This window comes from Danio aesculapii, chromosome 23, assembly GCF_903798145.1.
Source record: "Danio aesculapii chromosome 23, fDanAes4.1, whole genome shotgun sequence".
Classification (NCBI taxonomy): domain Eukaryota; kingdom Metazoa; phylum Chordata; class Actinopteri; order Cypriniformes; family Danionidae; genus Danio; species Danio aesculapii.
Window position 1 is genome coordinate 1,128,901 of NC_079457.1, and position 22,500 is coordinate 1,151,400.

Consider the following 22,500-nt stretch of genomic DNA (forward strand, 5'->3'; position numbering starts at 1 on the left):
TGTGTGTGTATCTGTGTGTGTGCGCATGTCTAAGTGTGTGTTTGTGTCTTTGTGTTTATTTGTGTGTGTTTGTGCATGTCTAAATGTGTTTGTATCTTTGTGTGTATTTGTGTGTGTGTGTTTGTGCATGTCTAAATTTGTGTTTGTGTGTGTGCGCGCACGTCTAAGTGTGTGTTTGTTAATTTGTATGAGTGTCTGCATATTTAAGTGTTTGTTTGTGTACATGTGTGTGTTTATGCGCATGTCTGTCTCTGCGTTAGTCTTTGTATGTATGTGTGTTTATGTTCGCTTACGTGTGTTTATGTTCGCTTGTGTGTGTGTGTGTGTGTGTTTATTGTGATGTACTGATTTAAATATTCATGCCTTCTCAGCCTTTAGCGCAGATCAATTTAAAACACAACACATATATTATAGACAACATATCTCTGTGCAGATGTTTAGAATAAGGTCAGGAGAATATGTCTTTGTCCCCCTCACACACACACACACACACACACACACACACAGAGAGAGGCGATGTGTGTGATGTAAATGTGAGCCGGAGTGAAGGCATCTCTCAGCTCCTCCTTCATTCTAGAACACAGGACTTCATGTCATTGTAATTCATGTTGCCTAGCAACCCGGGAGTCGTCATAGCGGCCCAACAATAAAGAGATGACATGTACAGTGATGTGCAGAGCGCCTTAACGCAGAGATCCGCCATCTTTCCCCGCTCATCTGTGCTGCTGGAGGATCACAATCACACACACACACACACGCCATTTACACACCCCATCAGCGCTCAAACCCAGACGGCACTGAACACAAATAAAGCAGAGACGCACAGACGCTCCACAGTTCAAAAAGGATCACATTTAATCAACAAGCCATCCTAAGAGTCTCTTATTCATCAAGACAGAGGCGTCACAACAGCAAGAAACAAACTGATTTATCTTTAAAGTCTTCAGCTTAAAAACAAAACACTTCTACCCATGCAACAGAAAGGTGGCTTAAAGGAGGCGCCCGGGCGGAGAGTCGCGCGTCTGTCATCATTTACTCGCCCTCAGGTGGACGAGTCCTGCGTTCCCATATGAAGATGCACACTAGACACTGGAACGCTTTGAGGATGAAGCAGGGAAGAGATGCGCAGTGTGTGTGTGTGTGTGTGTGTAGACGTATTAGAAACAGTAGCTGTGTTTCCATTCAGAGATGTGGAGTATGGAATTAAACATTAGTGAAGGAAGCAGCGCTTGCATTCGATAAGAAACTACTGAGATTAAAATCATCACTTGCTGATAGACTTGCACAAATATGAGCCGGAGAAGTGTTGGGGTTCTCCACTGTGCTGTTTGTTCTCCTCTAGTAAATGAGCTGCGCCTCAGAAGACCAAATGTAATGAACGCGCTGAACGCCGTGGCTTCTGGAGGCGTGAGACGGGAGAGCAGACTGATGCTCAAGACAGTTCTGGAGGGAGTAATAATAGAAGAATAACACTGAAGCACTGATGATGGACTGACGGAGGGGCTGAGGCCTTTCAGCACAACAACATTTCACATCTACAGCAACGGAGAGCTGGAAACAACATTAATGACGCAGTGTTTGTTATACATCTAATAGACATCTAAATGCAGACTGCTTGGCTAAAATAAGCCTTAACTTGGGCTGTCAGTGAAAATCTAATAGACATAGTAAGTAATGTGTATTTATATAGTGCATTTATACAACCAAAGCGCCTCACAATCATGAGGGGGTCTCTCTACACCACCACCAGTGTGCAGCTCCACAGGATGGTGGGACAGCAGCAGCAGTGCGCTCAGCACACACCAGCTATAGGCGGAGTGGAGAGACAGTGAGAGCCAGTTCAGTGGATGGGGATGATGGAGGGAGCTTGGCCAGGACAATGGGGTTACACCACTACTCTTTACCAGAAGTTTATTCATTCATTCATTCACTCATTTCCGTCCGCTTTTCCGGGGTTGGGTTGTTAGGGCAGCAGTCTTAGGAGAGAACTCCAGATTTCCCTCTTCCCCAAGCACTTCCTTCAACTCCTCCGGAGGGATCCAGAGGTGTTCCCAGGCCTGCCGTGAGACATAGTTTCTCCAGCGTGTCCTGGGTCTTCCCCGAGGCCTCCTCCCAGTATGGAACACCTCCCTAGGTCCTATAGGCATCAGAAACAGATGCCCGAGCCACCTCAGCTGATTCTCTCGATGTGGAGGAGCAGCGGCTCTACTCCGAGCTCCTCCCGGGCGACAGAGCTCCTCACCTTATCTATAAGGGTGCGCTCTGCCACCCTGTGAAGGAAACTCATTTCAGCCGCTTGTATCTGAGATCTTGTCCTTTCAGTCATGACCCAAAGCTCATGACCATAGGTGAGAGGAGGAGCGTAGATTGACCGGTGAATTGAAAGCTTTGCCTTTCAGTTCAGCTCCCTCTTTACCACAACAGACCGATATATCGACTACATTACTGCACCAATCCGCCTGTCAATCTCACACTCCATCCTTCCCTCATTCATGAACAAAACCCCAAGATACTTGGACTCTTCCACCTGGGGTAAGGACCTTCCTCCAACCTGGAGATGGCAGACCACCTTTTTCCAGTGGAGCACCAGGGCCTCGGACTTGCAGGTGCTGATTCTCATCCCACATCCCATCACACTCGGCAGCAAACCGCCCCAGTGCATGCAAAAGGTCCATGTTCGATGAAGCCAACTGAACAACATCATCTGCGAATAACAGAGACCGGACCCCCTCCAGCCCAAAGCTGCACCTTGAAATTTTGTCCATAAAAATTATGAACAGAATTGGTGACAAGGGGCAGCCCTGCCGGAGTCTTTACCAGGAGTGCCATGGGATTATTATTGACCAGAGAGAGTCAGGACCTCAGTTTAACATCTCATCTGAAAGACGGCTAAGAATAGCCCAAAACTAGACTAGTCATCAACTAGACAGACTTACATGTGTCGTCATTCATTTCTGTTTATTTGATGACTAGTCTAGTTTTGGCCTATTCTTAGACGTCTATTAGATTTTCACTGACAGCCTAAATTTAGCCTTGTCTATCAGACATCTATTAAAAACAAAAAATGCCTGCTGGGGACCTTCAAACACACATTCATAACTGATCCGCATCTGGCAGAAACAATACCACATCATGCAGACTGATGAAGCGCAAGAGTTTACTCCATAGATCTGTTTACATCGTAGCTAATGTGCACACTTTCCTGTTAAATCAAAAGTTTGAGGTGGCTCAGTGGTTAGCACTATGGCCTCACAGCAAGAAGGTCACCGGTTCGAGTCTCAGCTGGGTCAGTTGGTGTTTCTGTGTGGAGTTTGCATCTTCTCCCCGTGTTGGTGTGGGTTTCCTCCGGGTGCTCCGGTTTCCCCCACAGTCCAAACACATGCGCTATAGGGGAATTGATTAACTAAATTGGCGGTAGTGTATGGTGTTTCCCAGTACTGGGTTGCGGCCAGAAGGGCATCTGCTGCGTAAAACATATGCTGGAATGGTCGGCGGTTCATTCCGCTGTGGTGACCTCTGATAAATAAGGGACTAAGCCGAAGGAAAATGAATGAATATTCCATAATGCGCATATAATCAGGTGGATGGAAACACAGCTAGTGATTCTCTAATGTGTGATGTGGACGAGAAAGGAAACACTGAATTCATCATCATCATCATCATCATCATCATGTCTCCTAAAGCCAAACGATGGCCTGTGATTTATAGCATCATGCTGTAATACAGTTTGCTTTGTCATTTCAGAGTTTGACTGAGCATCTCCACTTCAGTGCATCTTCTTCAGATAACCTCCGTTTGTTTTGGGCCAGGGTTTGCAGAGATATACGGGTGAGTAAATGATGATCAAACATTGGATTTCCGCTGATCTGCTCCTTTAATCTGGGATGGGGTCCTGATACGACTGGTGTTTGGTTGAGGTGAGGTCAGTCTGAGATCCAGAGACTTGCCCTCGATGGGGACTCTCTCAAACGCTTAATGAGGAGAAAAATACAAACGCTTAACGTGACTGTTAAATGCTTGATTCTGATTGGCTGCTGAGCATTGTAAAACGGGCTGTTATTTTCAGATACACATACAGCTAAAGTAGTTCCGGCAGGTTTTGAGCAGCTTCATATCACTCCGCTGATTGATCAGAGTTCTTTCACAGCTACAACAGTCAGAATTCACATCAGGAGGAGGAGATGTGGAGGACACTAGTGCTACACACAGGAGCAGTTTGAGGAGGACAGAAACCTGACAAATAAACTCTCCAACACAACATCTGAACTGTGGATTCAGCAGCTGGACTGGAGACTAGAGGTGAAGAGCAATGATGCACTGCTTGATATTGAATTATTAGAGAATAAAGCATCACCACATCAACACCTCAGCTGTGGATTATTCTCTAATAATTCAACAGTCAGTCATTCATTAATCCTTATGTAATGCATTTAAAAGTAATACATGAAGACTACATTTGGTTTACAGATTATTTTCTACATGCAGCGAAGAATATGAACATAATAGGTAAACTGCACGTTTCCTCCAATAGAAAACTTAAAGAGAAAAGGCTTGCATAATGCAGTAAAAAGTCATATTGGGTCACATTCTGTACAGAATAATGTACTGCTGTTTTAAATGTTACATTTGGTATGTGTTACTGCATTTTTAAGACGATGTGTCAAGATATAACTGTGTAAACTTTTACTCGCAGTGCCACTCATCAATGCAATGGACCAATCTGAAGAACTTGAAGGCAAGCCTTTTGGAGCTTCTGTTTACAGTAGAAATTTGGCATGACAGCTATTTTATTTGAGATTAACATTGTGGAGGAGGTGCTTTTTTAATCAAATCTCTCTTAATTGATGCATCTCGCATTTGTTAAACGCAAAGACACGTTCTGTGTGAACAGCCACTTAATTTAATAATCCACAGTTATTACATTTCTTAATGTTTCTGAAGAAACAAAAATGCTTAACGTGCAGTTCAGGGCATTGCATTTATATTATGGGATCATCATTGTATCTGTACATATTTTTACCATACTGTAGACCAAATTTGGTCTTTATCGATCACATTTAAAGCAGCATTAAGCATCTTCATGCTAATAGTTTCCCATTAGAGGAATGATTAACGTGCAGTTTAACATGGTCATGTTCTTTGTTGAGCTTCTTATAAATACACAGAATATATATTTAACAAACTGTATATCAAATTTGGTCGTTATCACTTTTTAAAATCATTAATCCACATTAATAACTTCTTTCATGGGGGGAAATGCATATATTTTTTGTATAAAAATTAAATCAGTTGAATAAAGCTCAATTTAGGGTGTTGCATATATTTCCTGGGTTCATCTGCTTGTCCGTACATAAGAATATATTTTTACTAAACTCCATACCAAATTTGGTCTTTATACACCACTTTTTAAAAACGTTAATCCACATTAAGCACTTCTTTATGAGAGAAAAATGCATAGTTTTGAATACAAATTTAGATTGTATAAAGTTTCATTAAGGGTGTTGTGTTTATTTTTTGGGTTCATCTCCTTGTCTTTACATAGAATATATTTTTACTAAACTCCATACCAAATTTGATCTTTATAAATTACTTTTTTAAAACAATAATCCATATTAATTACTTCTTTTATGGGAGAAAATCGCTTGGCATTCAGTTTAGGGTGTTGCATTTCTAATCTGGGTGAATGTGCTTGTCTATACATAGAACATGACTGTACCAAACTTCACACCAAATTTGGTCTTTATTTATCACTTTTTAAATCATTAATCCACATTAATCACCTCTTTTATGGGAGGAAAATGCATAAATTTGAATAAAAATGTAGCTAAAGTTGTATAAAGTTTAATTTAGGGTGTTGCATTTATATTATTGGTTCATCTGCTTGTCTGTACATGGAATATATTTTTACTCAACTCCATACCAAATTTGGTCTTTATAAAGCACTTATTTAAAACAATAATCCACATTAGTTAGTTTTTATGGGAGGAAAATGCTTAACGTTTAGTTTAGGGCGATGCATTTAAATTCTGGGTTCATTTGTTTGTCTGTACACAGAACATGTCTTTACCAAATTTGGTCTTCATATATATCACTTTTTAAATCAATAATCCACATTAAGCAGTTTTATGTACGGGAAATTTATCATTTTAAATACAAATTTAGATTAAGTTCAATTTAGGCTGTTGTATTTATTTTTCTGGGATCATTTATCTGTCTGTACATAGAACTTATTTTTACTAAATTGTCCACCACATTTGGTCTTTATACATTACTTTTCAAAACCACTACACCACATTAAGCATGTTAATGCTACCGGTTTATATGGCAGGAAAATGCTTAATGCAAGTAATGTGTTCATATTCTGGATCAGGGGTCACCAATCTCGGTCCTGGAGGGCCGGTGTCCCTGCAGAGTTTAGCTCCAACTTGCCTTAACACACCTGCCTGGGTGTTTCAAGTATACATAGTAAGACCTTGATTAGCTTGTTCAGGTGTATTTGATTAGAGTTGGAGCTAAAATCTGTAGGGCACCGGCCCTCCAGGAACAAGTTTGGTGACCCCTGATCTGGATTAATAAAGTGATATTTTAACAAACTGCTTAGCTAATTTGGTCTTTATACATAACTTACAGTTGAAGTCAGAATTATTAGCCCCCGTTTATTTTTTCACCCAATTTCTGTTCAGCAGATTTTCTCAACACATTTCTGCACATAATAGTGTTAATAACTCATCTCTAATAACTGATTTATTTTCTCTTCACCATGATGACAGTAAATAATATTAGACTAGATATTCTTCAAGACACTAGTATTCAGCTTACAGTGACATTTAAAGGCTTAACTAGGGTAATTAGGGTAAAGTCAGGGTAACTAGGCAAGTCATTGTATAACAGTGGTTTGTTCTGGAGACAATCCAAAACTAATATTGCTGAAGGGGGATAATAATATTGACCTTAAAATGACTTTAAAACTATTAAAAACTGCTTTTATTCTAGCTGAAATAAAACAAATCAGACTTTCTCCAGAAGAACAAATATTAGAGGAAATACTGTGAGAAATTCCTGACTCTGTTCATTTGGGAAATATATTTTACAGGAGGGTGAATAATTTTGATTTCAACTGTGTGTAAAGCATGAAGTCACGTTAAGCGTTTCTGACTTTAAGCGTTTCAGAAAGCTCCATCGCTGTCTCTCTGGCGGGGCATGTGCGACCTGACGCCCCCAGTGCCGAACGGGCCACAGTGAGTCCTGAGGGGAAGGGGTAGAAAGTGAGGAGGACGGTGAGAGTGTCCCTGATTGATGGTCAGACCTCGGGGTAGATTGCAGTTCTTGTAGTGTTCCAGTCTGGTTTCATGATGTGGGTTTGTCGGGAGGTCTTCAGAAGAACCAGCGGAAAGTATCGGCAGCTCCGGCTGACGGCGCTCTCTGGTGGGAAACACAGGACAGATTCCAGACCCGGTTATTCACTGTATGCATGTGTACAATGGTGTGAATCATCTTCACAATATGATGCGATGAGTCAAAATGTTGGATCATCAGAAATATGAACTGAAATTGGGAAACGCAAATAACAGACTGACCCCGACCATCTGTACGCAAAGCCTTCAGGATCAGCCAGTAGTGCTGCATGTTGTCGCATGTCTGACATATTGTCTGACATACTGTCTGGTAAATGCATAAATGTGATTATTGCATGGCTGTGTGGAATACTTGATTCTGATTGGTCATTATGAATTACGTTAGTTTACAGATAACAACTGATTGAAGTAATAACACAGATTCATCCAGGCACTATTAATCTTGACCATTAGTGAACATAAATTAAAGAGTTAGTTAATGATTACAGCTCAGGGGTGCGTTTCCAAAAACCATCGTTAGCCAACTAACGTCACAAGTTCTGTTGTTACAAACATAGTTGATTTGTCGTTTCCCAAATCCATCATTCCAACGAACATTCGCAAATTGCATCGCTAACTTGTATGCTACCTCTGGAGCTGTAGTTAGAAACAGAGTTCCTGGCTGCGTTCTATTCTCACTTATCCCCCCCTATGCCCTATTCATTTAGAACGTTCTAACATTTAAACTTAAAATTTAAAAATTTAAACTTGAAAAAACCCAACAAGCAATCATAGGTGATAATCATCTCTCTGTTATGGGAAGCAGACGGACAAAGGAGGTGAGTGGATTATCAACGATGTTTATTAAACAACAACTGAGCACACAAGGAGAACGGAGGAGAAGTGAGTGGAGTTTGGTTGTTCGGGTGATCCTTGGTGGCAGGCTGGATGACTGATACAGAGGGAGACCGAATGCACACACCAGAGGGCTTGCGGGGAAGACAGACTGATGACAAACACAAGGCAGACAGGACACCGGGAACACTGGACAAACTAGGAGAGACAAAGAGCAGATAAGTACAATATATTGAGGTTGAAATGCTAGTGATTACCAGGAGGTGTTTCACTCAGAGTCCGCTTCGTAGGAACGAGACCGGACACTGAGTGAAGTGAGGTGTGTGCTTATATAGTGACTATGAGTGATTGGGTGCAGCTGTGTGTGGTTAATACTCAGGTGATGGTGATCTTTGCGTGATGCTGGTGGAAGAGCCTGGCCAATCCGTGACATTACCCCCCTCCCCAGGGCCCGCTCCTGAGGGCCTATACCTCCGACGCCGTGGTGGTCTACCACGTCCACGAGGTGCTGGAAACTCGGGGTGATTGGAGTGGAACTCTTCCATAAGTGCAGGATCTAATATATCTGATCTGGGGACCCAAGATCTCTCCTCCGGACCGTATCCCTCCCAGTCGACAAGATATTCCAGCTGACCACCACGACGTCGGGACCGTAGAAGGTCCTTGATCTTGTAGATGGATCCGACTTCCGACATCAGTGGGGGAGGAGGTTCCTCTTCATGGCCAGGCTCTGTGGAGGGAATCAGAGGGTCGTGAAAGGGTTTGAGGAGTGACACGTGGAATGTGGGGTGGATCCTATATTGTGGTGGTAACTGTAACTTAAACGTGACGGGGTTGACCTGCTCCAGGATGGTGAAGGGACCAACAAATCTGGGACTAAGTTTTCGGGAGGGCAGTCGCAAGCGGATGTCTCTGGTGGAGAGCCAAACTTTCTGCCCCGGCGCATAGCTTGGACCTGGGATCCTCCTCTTGTCGGAGACCTCCTTGGCTCTGCGAACTGCCCTCTGGAGATGGTGATGAGCATCGTCCCAGACCCTCTCGCTCTCCCGGAACCAGTAATCCACTGCGGGGACATCAGAAGGTTCGCCATCCCAGGGAAAGAGTGGAGGTTGGAAGCCCAGAATACACTGGAATGGCGTAAGTCCGGTGGTAGGTTGCCGCAGGGAATTCTGGGCGTATTCCGCCCAGCCCAGAAACTGGCTCCAGGAGTTTTGATGACCGTGACAGAATGTTCTGAGGAACCGCCCCACTTCTTGGATTTTCCTCTCTGTCTGGCCGTTGGTCTGTGGATGATAGCCAGACGAGAGGCTGACGGTCACACCTAGGAGTCTGAAGAAGGCTTTCCATAGTCTGGAGATGAACTGGGGTCCTCTGTCCGAGACTATGTCCTCAGGCAATCCAAAGCATCGGAAGACATGGTTGAATAAGGTTTCTGCGGTTTCCAGGGCTGTGGGCAGACCCTTCAAGGGAATCAGACGGCAGAATTTGGAAAATCGATCGACAATGACTAAAATGCAGGTATTACCTTCAGATGATGGGAGATCTGTCATAAAGTCAACTCCTAGGTGTGACCAGGGGCGGTTTGGGATGGGCAAGGGATGGAGTTTACCTGCAGGTAGATGGCGAGGACTCTTCGACATAGCGCACTCTCTACAGCCTTGAACGTATCTCCTCACATCCCTCGCCATGTGCGGCCACCAAAAGCGTTGGGATAGCAGCGAGAGGGTGTTGTTGGTCCCGGGATGTCCTGTGCCCAAAGATGTATGGGTGGAATGGATCAGATCTACCCGTTGGTTTTCAGGAATGAAGCGACGATTGGGGGGACAGCCCGGCGGAGTCCTGGATTCGGGAGTGGCGACGACTGTAGGAGCGGACCAGGTGATGGGACAGACCGTGATCTGTTCTGGGAGGATTCTGGCTGGGGTCTCCATGAGTTCCGGCTGATCATAAATACGGGACAGTGCGTCCGCTCGGATGTTCTTTGACCCAGGTCGGTAAGATATTGAGAATTGGAATCGGGAGAAGAACAGGGACCATCGGGCCTGACGAGGACAGAGTCTTTTGGCTTCTTTGAGGTACTGGAGGTTCTTATGGTCTGTAATCACCTGGAAAGGATGTTTGGCTCCCTCCAGCCAGTGTCGCCATTCTTCCAGGGCAAGCTTGATGGCTAATAGCTCCCGATTTCCGATGTCATAGTTTCTCTCCGCCGGGCTGAGCTTCCTTGAGAAATAGGCGCATGGATGGAGTAATGCTGGTGTACCTTGATGTTGTGACAGGATGGCTCCAACTCCAGTTGTCGAGGCATCTACCTCGACCACGAACGGGATTTCAGGATCTGGGTGAGTCAGGAGTGGAGCTTGAGTGAATGATTGTTTGAGGGTTTGGAAGGCTGCATCGGCTTCGGGAGGCCAGGAGAGTTTCTTGGGGTGATTTTTGAGTAGGTTGGTCAGCGGAGCGGTAATGAGACTGTAGTTGTGGATGAATCGTCTATAGAAATTGGCAAACCCTAGAAATCGTTGGAGTTCTTTAATAGTTGTTGGTTGTGGCCAGGAGACAACGGCAGTGACCTTCCCCTCGTCCATGCGAACCCCTTTCTGATCAATAATGTACCCCAAGAACTGAACAGATGGTAGGTGGAAGGAGCATTTTTCAGCCTTGAGGTACAATTGATGGTCTCTGAGGGTTTGTAGGACCTCCGCAACGTGGTGGCGGTGTTCGGCCTCACTCCGGGAGTAAATCAGGATGTCATCAATGTAGACTATGACGGAGATATGGAGGAACTCCCGGAGGACTTCGTGAATGAAGTTCTGGAATACGGAGGGGGCGTTGACCAGACCATAGGGCATGACCAGGTATTCGTAGTGTCCTGTAGGGGTCACAAACGCAGTCTTCCACTCGTCCCCCTCACGTATTCTGACCAGATTGTAGGCGCTGCGGAGGTCCAACTTCGTGAATATCTTGGCGGATCGGAGTTGTTCCAGGGCCGCAGGGACGAGAGGAAGGGGATACCGGAACTTTATTGTTCCTTGATTCAGAACTCGGTAATCGATACAAGGACGCAGCCCTCCATCCTTCTTGGCCACAAAGAAAAAGCTTGAGGCAGCGGGTGACGTGGACTGGCGGATATACCCCTGACTCAGTGCTTCCTGAATATACTCCTCCATGGCCTTAGTTTCCGGAAGGGACAACGGGTAGATCCTACCTTTGGGCATAGGAGCGTCTGGCAGCAGGTCTATGGCGCAGTCCCATGGCCGATGTGGAGGTAGCTGGGAAGCTCTCTTGGGGCAAAAAACGTCTTCATATGTGGAGTAGATCTTCGGGATTTGAATGGATTGTTTATTGACTGGACTTTCGACAGACGTGACATAGATGGTAAGTGGTTTCTGAAGTTGAACAGGTAGGTCGGGAAAACATCTGGTTTTGCAGTCTTCACCCCATTTCTTTATTTCTCCTGTGCCCCAAGAGAGGATGGGATCGTGCTTCACCAGCCACGGGCGCCCTAGAATGATGTCCATGGATGCACCCTCCAGAACCAGAAATTGGATCTCCTCCTTGTGGAGCAATCCCACTTGGAGATAGATAGGTTCACATTTGCGATGGATACGTGCCTGGGAACGGATTGCGTTGGTTATGGGTTGGATCTGGTAGACGTGCGTCGAGGCTTCGGTGTTAAGATGGAGCTGGCGACAGAGGGCGTACGAGATGAAATTTCCAGCTGACCCGGAGTCGATGAGGGCCGTGACTGAAACAGATACAGAAGGGGTAGTTAACTGGACATCGGTGGTGAGAGGATGCATTTTTTCAATAGGGGAACTGAATACACTCACCAAGGGACGTGCTGGACGAATGGGACAGTCCAGCCTGACATGTCCTTCGGCACCACAGTACATACATAGACCCCGGGTCAGCCTCCTCTGTCGCTCAGTGATGGTGAGTCTACCAGATTCCACGATCATTGGTTCAGGTTCTGGAGGGACTGCTGGCTCTGGCGAACGGAGGAGTGCTTGGGGAACAGGTGGAAGATCGTGCTGGTATACCCTCAGACGATCGGAACAGCGGAGGGATAGTTGGATGAATTTCTCCAACCCCAAGGTATCGTCGAGGGCTGCTAGCTGTAGTCGGAGGCTGGGCTCCAGTCCGAGCCGGTAGGTGGTGAGGAGAGATCGCTCATTCCATCCGCTAGCAGCAGCCAGAGTACGGAACCGGAGCGCATAATCCTGAGTGGACATGGCTCCCTGTTTGAGATGGTATAACTGTTCTCCAGCTGCTACTTCTGCATCTGCGCGACCAAAAACCTCCTTAAAGTACTTGGTGAATGCTTGAATGGAGCTGGTTACCGGCCCAGACTGTTGCCAAATGGTTTCTGCCCACCGAAGAGCCGATCCAGAGAGAAGGGAGATGATGAATGCGATTTTGGACCGATCTGTGGGATATAACTCAGGTTGCATGGTGAATATGAGAGAACATTGCAAAAGAAATCCATTGCACTCCTCCGCCCCGCCAGAGTAGGGCGCTGGTCGAGCCATGGGACTGGATGAGTGGGTGGACGGTGAAGAAGTGCTTGGTGCTGGTGGTGCTTCGGGAAGTGGAGTAGATGGTAATAAAACTCTCTTCAATGAGTCCACCAACTCTTGAATGGGATCGTGAGTGCTCATGCTGTTGATTGTAGAGGTCCGGTCTTCTGTTATGGGAAGCAGACGGACAAAGGAGGTGAGTGGATTATCAACGATGTTTATTAAACAACAACTGAGCACACAAGGAGAACGGAGGAGAAGTGAGTGGAGTTTGGTTGTTCGGGTGATCCTTGGTGGCAGGCTGGATGACTGATACAGAGGGAGACCGAATGCACACACCAGAGGGCTTGCGGGGAAGACAGACTGATGACAAACACAAGGCAGACAGGACACCGGGAACACTGGACAAACTAGGAGAGACAAAGAGCAGATAAGTACAATATATTGAGGTTGAAATGCTAGTGATTACCAGGAGGTGTTTCACTCAGAGTCCGCTTCGTAGGAACGAGACCGGACACTGAGTGAAGTGAGGTGTGTGCTTATATAGTGACTATGAGTGATTGGGTGCAGCTGTGTGTGGTTAATACTCAGGTGATGGTGATCTTTGCGTGATGCTGGTGGAAGAGCCTGGCCAATCCGTGACACTCTCTTAGTTGTAATTTGCTTTTATTTTTACAGTTCAGTTTTAGCGATCTTCATGTCTACAATTGCGCTCCCTTCATAGTGCACTTAAAAAACATTGATGTCATTTTGAACACAGCCGTGGCTCATGACGAAAGCTATAGGTGACCTAATATTTAAAAGCGTAATTTACGCTACGTCTCTAAAACATGAATCGAAAACAAAAAACACTGTACTGTATCTGTACTGTATATGACGTGGGCCTGCTGGTTAGAACATTTCTGCAGTGATTTACATGTGTCAAAACATGTGTCAAAAGTACACTTTCAAAAAAAATGTAAATAAATAAACAATATCCTGCTTATTAATAATAATCGTAATTAATATTATTATAATTATTAAAGTAGGATTTTTTAATTTCCTAATAAATAGCCTCACTATTTATTTATTTATTTACATGATTTTATATGAGATTAGACTGCGTGTCAGCTTTTGTAAGTGATTTGATGTTTTAGAATAGAATATGTAATGTTCTCAATAATATCTGTAAAGGAAACACAGGCTCTATATGTGTCGTTTATTTCAGTTAATATGGAAAGCGACTGCATGTTTTTACCAAAACTAATATTGGATTTATTTTAAATGTGTGTGTGTGTAAAACAATATAGTTAGCACAAATAAATGATGGGTTCTTCTCTACAGAAGTAGTTCCTCCACCCCGTTTAGAGCATCATTATGGGTGTTTTACGTTATAACGAATGTAGTTCAAATGATGGATCTGCGACAGAGAAACTACGCATTTTGGGAAACACTCGTCACATCCTTCTTTTCCCAAATGATGCATCGTACTATGATAGTTCAGCCGTGAGTTACGTTGTTGTTTGGGAAACACACCCCAGATCGATGTTTTGTGTCTATTCGTTTAGTTTAGTGTGCACTATTAATCAGAATAATGTAGATCCAGCCACTGCTTATTCAGAATAAACCCTTCAGTCTTATACAACAGCTGCTGATAAACCTGGTGTCCTTTACACTGTAGTAATATCTCGCTGGACGTACTTCATTGCTGATTATTAACTTTCTGGAAACATTTTCAAAATTGCACTGGATTTTGAGTTTGTCAGGACTGAAAATCTTAAAGGAAGCCAAAAGCTTTTGTTTGAGACATAATCTAGTTGTTAAGATTAAACTGCATATTCTATTACTTTGTAAACTTACAACGGCACACATTTGATAAGGGTTTTATAAACAAAGGTCTGGCATTTGATTTACTTTGGTATCAACATCAGTGTTTTCATTACCCTGTGTTCAGCTATGTCTACGCTAATCCGGATAAATCTAAAAAAGTTGTTTCAAAATGCTCCACACTCGTTTTTTAATTCTCTCCGTCATCCACACTAAAATGAAACAGAAACATAAACATTCCCTGAGCACTGAGCGGAGGCAATATCGAGCATCTACAAACTGACATTCATCTTTAATAAAGCTGTCAAAACATCTGCTTTACAATAACGTCCACCATGTTGGCTGAATTGGTCAGGCGACTGCATCACATGACTAAAAATCATCATAATTTGCGAAAGTCACCATTTTCACCGTCTACACTGCAACACGAACATTATTTATCAGATGGATTTATCCACTTTGTACAGCGTTGTCAAAAAGATATGCTTTCATTTCCTAAAAACACCATTTCAGTGTGGACGACAGGCTGAAACAGAGAGAAAAATAAGCGCTTTTAAACAAAAACGTGGCCTTCATGCGCATTTTGAAGTAGCGTAATTCACAAAAAAGTATTTACTCTGGCTTGAGGTGGATTTAGATTTGTGTGAAAAATGTTCAATGCTAATAATTACAGATGTAAATGCATTTGCAGAATATACTCTAATGTGGCAAACATTACACCCACCTGACTCCATTATATTTGTCATGTTTACTGTTGGTTGCTAGGTTACCAATACTACAGTGAGCCACTCTAACTATGGAAACCATGACTCCATTATATTTGTCTTCTTTACTGTTGGTTGCTAGGTTACCAATACTACAGTGAGCCCCTCTAACAACTTGATGGAAACCGTGACTCCATTATATTTGTCTTCTTTACTGTTGGTTGCTAGGTTACCAATACTACAGCGAGCCACTCTAACAACTTGATAGAAACCGTGACTCCATTATATTTTTCTTGTTTATTGTTGGTTGCTAGGCTACCAATACTACAGCGAGCCACTCTAACAACTTGATAGAAACCGTGACTCCATTATATTTTTCTTGTTTATTGTTGGTTGCTAGGCTACCAATTCTACAGTGAGCCACTCCAACAACTTGATGGAAACCATGACTCCATTAAATTTGTCTTGTTTATTGTTGGTTGCTAGGTTACCAATACTACAGTGAGCTGCTTTAATAACTTGATGGAAACCGTGACTCTATTATATTTGTCTTTTTTACTGTTGGTTGCTAGGTTACTTATACTGCAGTTAGCCACTCTAACAACTTGATGGAAACCGTGACTCTATTATATTAGTCTTGTTTCCTGTTAGTTGCTAGGTTAGCAATACTACAGTGAGCCATTCCAACAACTTGATGGAAACCGTGACTCCATTATATTTGTCTTGTTTACTGTTGGTTGCTAGGTTACCAATCCTACAGTCAGCCACTCTAAAAACTTGATAGAAACAGTGACTCCATAATATGTCTTGTTTACTGTTGGTTGCTAGGCTACCAATACTACAGCGAGCCACTCTAACAACTTGACGGAAACCGTGACTCCATTATATTTTTCTTGTTTATTGTTGGTTGCTAGGCTACCAATACTACAGTGAGCCACTCTAACAACTTGATGGAAACTGTGACTCCATTTTATTTGTCTTGTTTACTGTTGGTTGCTAGACTACCAATACTACAGTGAGCCACTCTAACAACTTGATGGAAACTGTGACTCCATTTTATTTGTCTTGTTTACTGTTGGTTGCTAGACTACCAATACTACAGTGAGCCACTCTAACAACATGATGGAAACCATGACTAATTCACATTTGGGATTTTATTAAATTTGTGCATTTTTTTGTTGCTAGAAGGGACACAGCTGCTATCTGAAGTCTGAATATTATTTTATTAAATTATGCATTATTAGCTAGATGGGATACAGCTGAAGATACTCACATCAATACAGCATCATTTTTGTGACACTGTACAACAAATAATATTTTTACATTACCGTGAGGGTTGGGTTTAGGGTTGAGGTATAGGTAGACGCTAATAAAATACAATTAATGCGTAATTTAATAAATAATATTAATACTTAATGTTAATTTCATAGCTGTATCCCTTCTAACAACAACCGCAGGGGAGATCCGAACTGCTGGATTTACATCATGTTTATTCATAATATACCAAGTTTATTCATTCAATTTTCATAAATTAACTCCATAATTTTCTGCCGAAATACATGAAGGTACGCAACTGTTTATCTGGGAGAGGACTAGAGAAAATATTCTAGAAACATAAACAGCATGTATCTAAACAAAGCACATTGTCCAGTTATATTGAAAAATAATTATTAATAAATAATAATAATAAATATCGCCGTCTCCATAGACATCCGCGTGTATTTTACAAAGCTTCAATTGTGTGTTTGGCTTGTAGTTATGTGTATTTGATTGTCTGAAACCTAAAATAAGTGTTATTTGTTTGAAAGCATGGATTAATAGCGATCCATGACAAATGCTGCACCGCTTTCTGTGCCGATTTGAATTTGAACAGTTGATGACGTGAGTTCTGAACGCTTTAATCACACCAGTGTGATCGTACCAGCCATGTAATCACACCGGTGTGACCGTACGCTTAGCGGACCAGCCAAGGCTAGTCACATTGGTATGATTGTACGCTTTAGGGACTAGCCAAGGCTGATCACACCGGTGTGATCGTACACGTAAAAGGGTTCAAGACCTTTCAAACTAAGCAAACAAACTCATGAAACTAAATTAATTTAAGTTCTCGCCACGACTGCATCCTTCATCACACAGAAGAACAATATTGGAGTCACTTCCAGAACAAAATAAATAAACATAGGCAACCAATTAGAATCCATCTTAGATTAGAGTTTAACAAGCTCAAGCAATCAAAGCAAACCTACTCTTGCATATAACTCTAGACTCTTCCAGTCTAAGCTCACTATACTTGGCTGACTTGAAGAGACAGTGTAAACCAGGTCTTGACGTCTCTCCAGAACTAGATCTAATGGTACTGGACTGGTTTCTGATGGTCTGACTGTGCTTCCAGTGAGGTTGTGAATAGATGAAGCTGTCTTTGTATTATTACCGAGAACTTACAACATGTTGCCTCATCTCTCAGCCCTCACTGCCGACTGTGTGTATGTGTGTGCGCGTGTGTGTGTGTGTGAGTGCGCGCCAGAGTGATAAAGTGTGTGCTTGAGCGAAAGGGCATTTTTCCAGCATAAGAGGGCTCAAACCGTCCGCTAACACACACACACACACATTAATGCATGATGGTTAATTATGGTCGCTTGTGCCAAGACTGGGCTCGACTCCAAACCCCCAGCCACATCATTCCCAATTAAACAGCCCACTTCAATAGACCTCCCAGCATATGTGTGAGTCTGACGGTGTGTGTGTGTGTGTGTTTGTGTGTGTGTGTGTGACTGAGTGTGTGCGAGTGTGAGTTTGACTGTTTGTGTGTGTGTCTGTGTGTGTGAGTGAGAGTGACTGTGTGTCTGAATATGTGTGTGCGTGTGTGTGTGTGAGAGTGGCTGAGTGTGTGCGAGTGTGAGTTTGACTGTGTGTGTGACTTTCTATGTGTGTGAGTGTGTGTGAGTGAGTTTGAGTGTGTGTGTGAGTGTGAATGTGACTCAGTTTGACTGTGTGTTTGTGTAACTGTGTGTGTCTGAATATATGAGTGTGTGTGTGTGAGACTGTGTGAGTTTGAGTGTGACAGTGTGCGGGTGTGTGTTTGTGTGTGACTGCTTGTGTGTTACTGTGAATTTGACTCTGTGTGTGTGTGTGCGCGTGTGTGTATGAATATTTATGTGTGACTGTGTGTGTGTGTGACTTTGCTTGTGTTACTGTGAGTTTGACTGTGTGTGTGAATATGTATGTGTGTGACTGTGTGTGTGACTGTGTGTGTGTGTGTGTGTGTGTGTGTGTGTGTGTGTAACTGTAAGACAGTGTGTTTGTGTGACTGCTTGTGTGTTACTGTGAGTTTGACTGTGAGCTTGTGTATGTATGATTGAGTGTGTGTGACTGTGAGTGAAACGGTGTCCGAATATATGAGTGTGTGTGTGTGTTTGTGTGTGTGTGAGACTGTGTGTCTGAGACTGTGTGTTTTTGTGTGTGTTTTGAGTGTGACAGTGTGTATGTGAGTGTGACAGAGTCTGACTGTGTGTGTGTGCGTGATTGTGTCTGAATATATGCGTGAGTGTGTGTTTGTGTGTGTGTATGACTGTGTGTGAGTTTTTGTGTGTGACTGTGTATGTGGGTGTGACAGAGTTTGTGTGTGTGTGTGTGTGTGTACGTGTGTGTATGTGTGTGTGTGTGCGTGTGTGTGTGTGTGTGAGAGTGTGACTGTGTTTTTGAAAATATGAGTGAGTGTGTGTGAGACTGTGAGTATTTGTGTGTGCTTGAGTGTGGCTGTGTGTGAATGTGTGTGTGTGTGAGAGTATTTGTGTGTTTGAGTATGACTGTGACAGTGTGTGAATGTGTGTGACTTTGCTTATGTGTTACTGTGAGTTTGATCGTGTGTGTTGCATGTGTCTGACTGTGTGTGTGTGTGTGCGTGCGTGCGTGCGTGTGTGTGTGTGTGTGTGTGAGTTTGACTGCGTCACTGTGTGTCTGAATATATGAGTGTGTGTGTATTTGTGTGTGTGACTGTGTGTGTAACTGTGTATGTGTGTTTGTGTGTGTGTGTGTGTGTGTGTGTGTATGTGTGTGTGTTTGAGTGTGACTCTGTATGTGAGTATTTGTGTCTGTGACTGTGTGTGTGTTTGAGTGTGAATATTTGTGTGACTCTGTGTGTGTAACTTTGTGTATGACTGTTTGTGTGTGTGTGTGTGTGTGTGTGTGTGTGTGTGTGCGTGTGCATGAATCCCACCTCCATGGTGCTGCCCGGTTTCTTCTTGAGTTCTTCGCACTTCCTGAACTTGCAGATCTGGTGACCCGTCTTTCTGTTCCGGCAGGAGCTGCAGACGCCGCAGTTGATCAGCCTCCTGCAGGGGGCGCACACCCCGCAGCGCTTGCGTTTGCGTTTCGCTGCTCCGCTACCGCTACTACTGCAGCTGCCGTTAACATTACCGTTAGCATTCCCACTGAGCGCCGCAGGGGAGCCGGAGCAGGACGACCCGCTGTGTTGGCAGTCCGCCGCCACGTTGGCGATCTGAAACGCGCTGTCGGACATGGTGACCCCCGACGACCCTGCCCCGGAGTGAAGCGTTGTCATGACGATGACCCCTGGGGGCAGTGATAAACCGCCTAATGGAGGCATTCCTCCGAATGTCCCGCCGCGGTCTGATTCTGCGGCTCCGCCTGGAGGCACTGACGGCGGACACTTCAGTCGGTTCATGCACTCGGCGCCTGTTACCGGAAGACCGCGGCATTGCTCCGCAGCCAACGGCGACAAGAAGTTGTCAGCGCCCATTTGGAGGGCGGAGTCTTGTGGAATGTGTTTGGCGGACATGTGAACGTTGACTTGCTCCGCCCTCGACATGCCAGTCCGATGTGTGTGTGGTGCATTTACGTTAACCGCTGCAGGCTTTCGTCCCCATAGCATGGCGTTATCACATGGCCAGGGCGGCATCGCTGATAGGCGGGCTGACGGGAAGAGGGGCGTGGCGATGCGGGCGATTTTGGCGGTCTGCGGAAATGGGGTGGCAGCAGCGGCGGCGGCAGCAGCGGTGCTGTTCTTATAAAAGGTAGCAAACGAGCGATATCGCTCCATCTGCGCACTGTAGTCCAACACAGGGTTCACGCAGGAATCGATCTGAAGAGGGAAGTCCCGCCCAGGGGTGGGGTTATAGTGTTGGGCGTGGCCATGGGCGTGGCCATGAGCGTGTGGGGTCTCCATACACACACTACTGCTCATGTTCGCCATCAGAGCAAAACAAACACACACTAGCGCCCAAACATCCACAGCAGTGGTCCTGCAGAGGAGACAGAAGAGCTGGAGGTCAACAGAGTATACACAACTTTTATCATACGCTATTCAGACGCTAAAATAAGTTATTAGCAATCTTTATTATCTATATTTGTCTGTATTATCGTTATTATTTACACTGTAAAGATAAAATCTGAAATGACAGATACTATACTGATTAGCAGACTCATATTTTAATAGAAGCCTTAAACTAAAACTAAATAAAATCATTTATTTTGTAGGATCTTTTCAGTGGATTTGTAATTAATTAATTAGTATTTTATATTTATGTAATTTGTAATTAATTATATTATATTCTAAAATACATTATCATTCATTTTTCTAATCTGCATACATGACATTTAGTCAAATTTGCATTAAGACCGTCAGAAAATGGCAGTTCAGATCAATAAAACAGCATTGATGTTCATTTCTTTTGCATGTCCATCCCATAGTTTGATCAAACACAGAGCGCTCCATCAGAGCCCATCAGCCTGTCCCTCTGTGAGTTTAATTAGAGGAGCAGCAGGATTAATGTTAAGGCTTGGAGAGGAAAGTTACCATGTCAGAATGTATGTTTGTTTATGTGAAAGGGAAAAAGAGAGAGAGAGGGAGAGAAAGAGAGACGCTTCTCCCCCCCGACGCCCCCCCGCTACCGTCGCCTCGAGCATCAATTACGGTAATTACTCTCCGCCTGCTGCGGCAGCGACGCGCGCGCGGATCAGAGGTCATTAAGGGCGTCAGACCGCTGGACACCGCGGCGCAATTAAAGGCAACGGATTAATTCTCTTGGCCATCTCGCGCGCGTCAGAGAGAGAGAGAGGGAGCGAGAGAGAGAGAGAGAGAGAGAGAGAGTGAGGGAGGGGGTGAATGAGGGGGGGGGGGGGAGGCGGAGGACGGAAAATGGACGAGCTTTACCTTTAGACTCGCGACGCTTCACGATCCTTTAACGGAGAGCATCACCGCGCGCTGATGCCGCCTCAATAATCCCCGTTACAAGAAAAACACGCGCCGCGGAACAACAGGACGCGTCCGTTTTAACGATCACCGTGAGCAGCTGCGGCGCTAAATACCGAGACTAACGGGAATAATAAATAATATTGACGCCGCCAACGACGCACCGTCCTCAGGGGCGGGTATGGGTGACGGAAGGGTAGACGGCTCCTCCCGGTGTGTGTGTGTGTGTATGTGTGTGAGTGTGTGTATGTATGTGTGTGTGTGTCGCGCTGCGTGTGGCTGACGGGGGTGTGAGGTGAGGAAGCGCCGTTGCGGACACCTCCTGATCATTGGCGGGAAATGATTGTGGAAGCGCGGGAGGCGCGCGGGGGCTGACATACGGGGTCTCGCGCGGCGCGGAGGGTAATGCGTGTCAACTCCTCGCGCGCCCCTTCTTTTCCCGCCGATGCCTGAATGACGGTTATTAATCACGGGCTTCGCGCCGCGGCTTCTGTGAGGGGTTTTTTTCCAGAGGAATTTTGCGGTTCATTACGGTTCATTTGCGGCTCGTTACCGTAATTACCCGCGGCACCGGGAGGCTAATTAAAACAGAACGGGTCCGAGGCGAGAAGGCGTTTCCCCCCGGTGGAGCAGATCCCAGCCGGTTGGGAATTGTGTGTGTGTATGTGTGTGTGTGTGTGTGTGTGTGTGTGTGTGTGTGTGTGTGAGAAACCTTGACGCATCCGACAGACATTCTTTATGAGAGGATCTGAGAGGAAATCAGCTCTTGGCGCCATAAATATAAATAACCCCACATATGATTTAAACATATCTAAATATGTAGAATCGTCATTTACATTAATTATTATAGAATTGGCATAAATATACGGTTATGTTTACGTAGTAAAAATTAAATCGCTCTTGCTTTCTATCTCTTCCCCATATATATATTCATATACATAGACATAATTTGATAGTATTTAATTATATATATATATGTACTATCGCATGTACATTTTTTTGTGCTTTGTACCAAAAATAATGCATATATAATTAGCATTTATTCTTTATATATATATTTATTTATTTATTTATTT

The 22,500-nt window shown here is 44.2% G+C and overlaps 1 protein-coding gene across 1 annotated transcript; it reads right to left on the reverse strand.

Moving 5' to 3' along the window:
- Positions 1 to 7,069: 7,069 nt before the first annotated feature.
- On the reverse strand, positions 7,070 to 21,623 carry LOC130217004 (CXXC-type zinc finger protein 4). Its single transcript, XM_056448975.1, has 3 exons — positions 21,386 to 21,623; positions 19,430 to 20,474; positions 7,070 to 7,422 (listed from the first exon to the last, which is right to left on the reverse strand). The coding sequence occupies exons 2-3, from the start codon at positions 20,423 to 20,425 to the stop codon at positions 7,375 to 7,377; spliced, it is 1,044 nt and encodes a 347-aa protein (XP_056304950.1). The 5' UTR covers positions 20,426 to 20,474; positions 21,386 to 21,623; the 3' UTR covers positions 7,070 to 7,374.
- Positions 21,624 to 22,500: the final 877 nt, after the last annotated feature.

Coding starts and splice junctions, on each gene's coding strand:
- LOC130217004 (XM_056448975.1), bottom strand. CDS start 20,425: ATGGCGAACATGAGCAGTAGTGTGTGTATGGAGACCCCACACGCTCAT. Junction 7,423..19,429: donor AACCGGGCAGCACCATGGAG/GTGGGATTCATG, acceptor GTTTCCCACCAG/AGAGCGCCGTCAGCCGGAGC.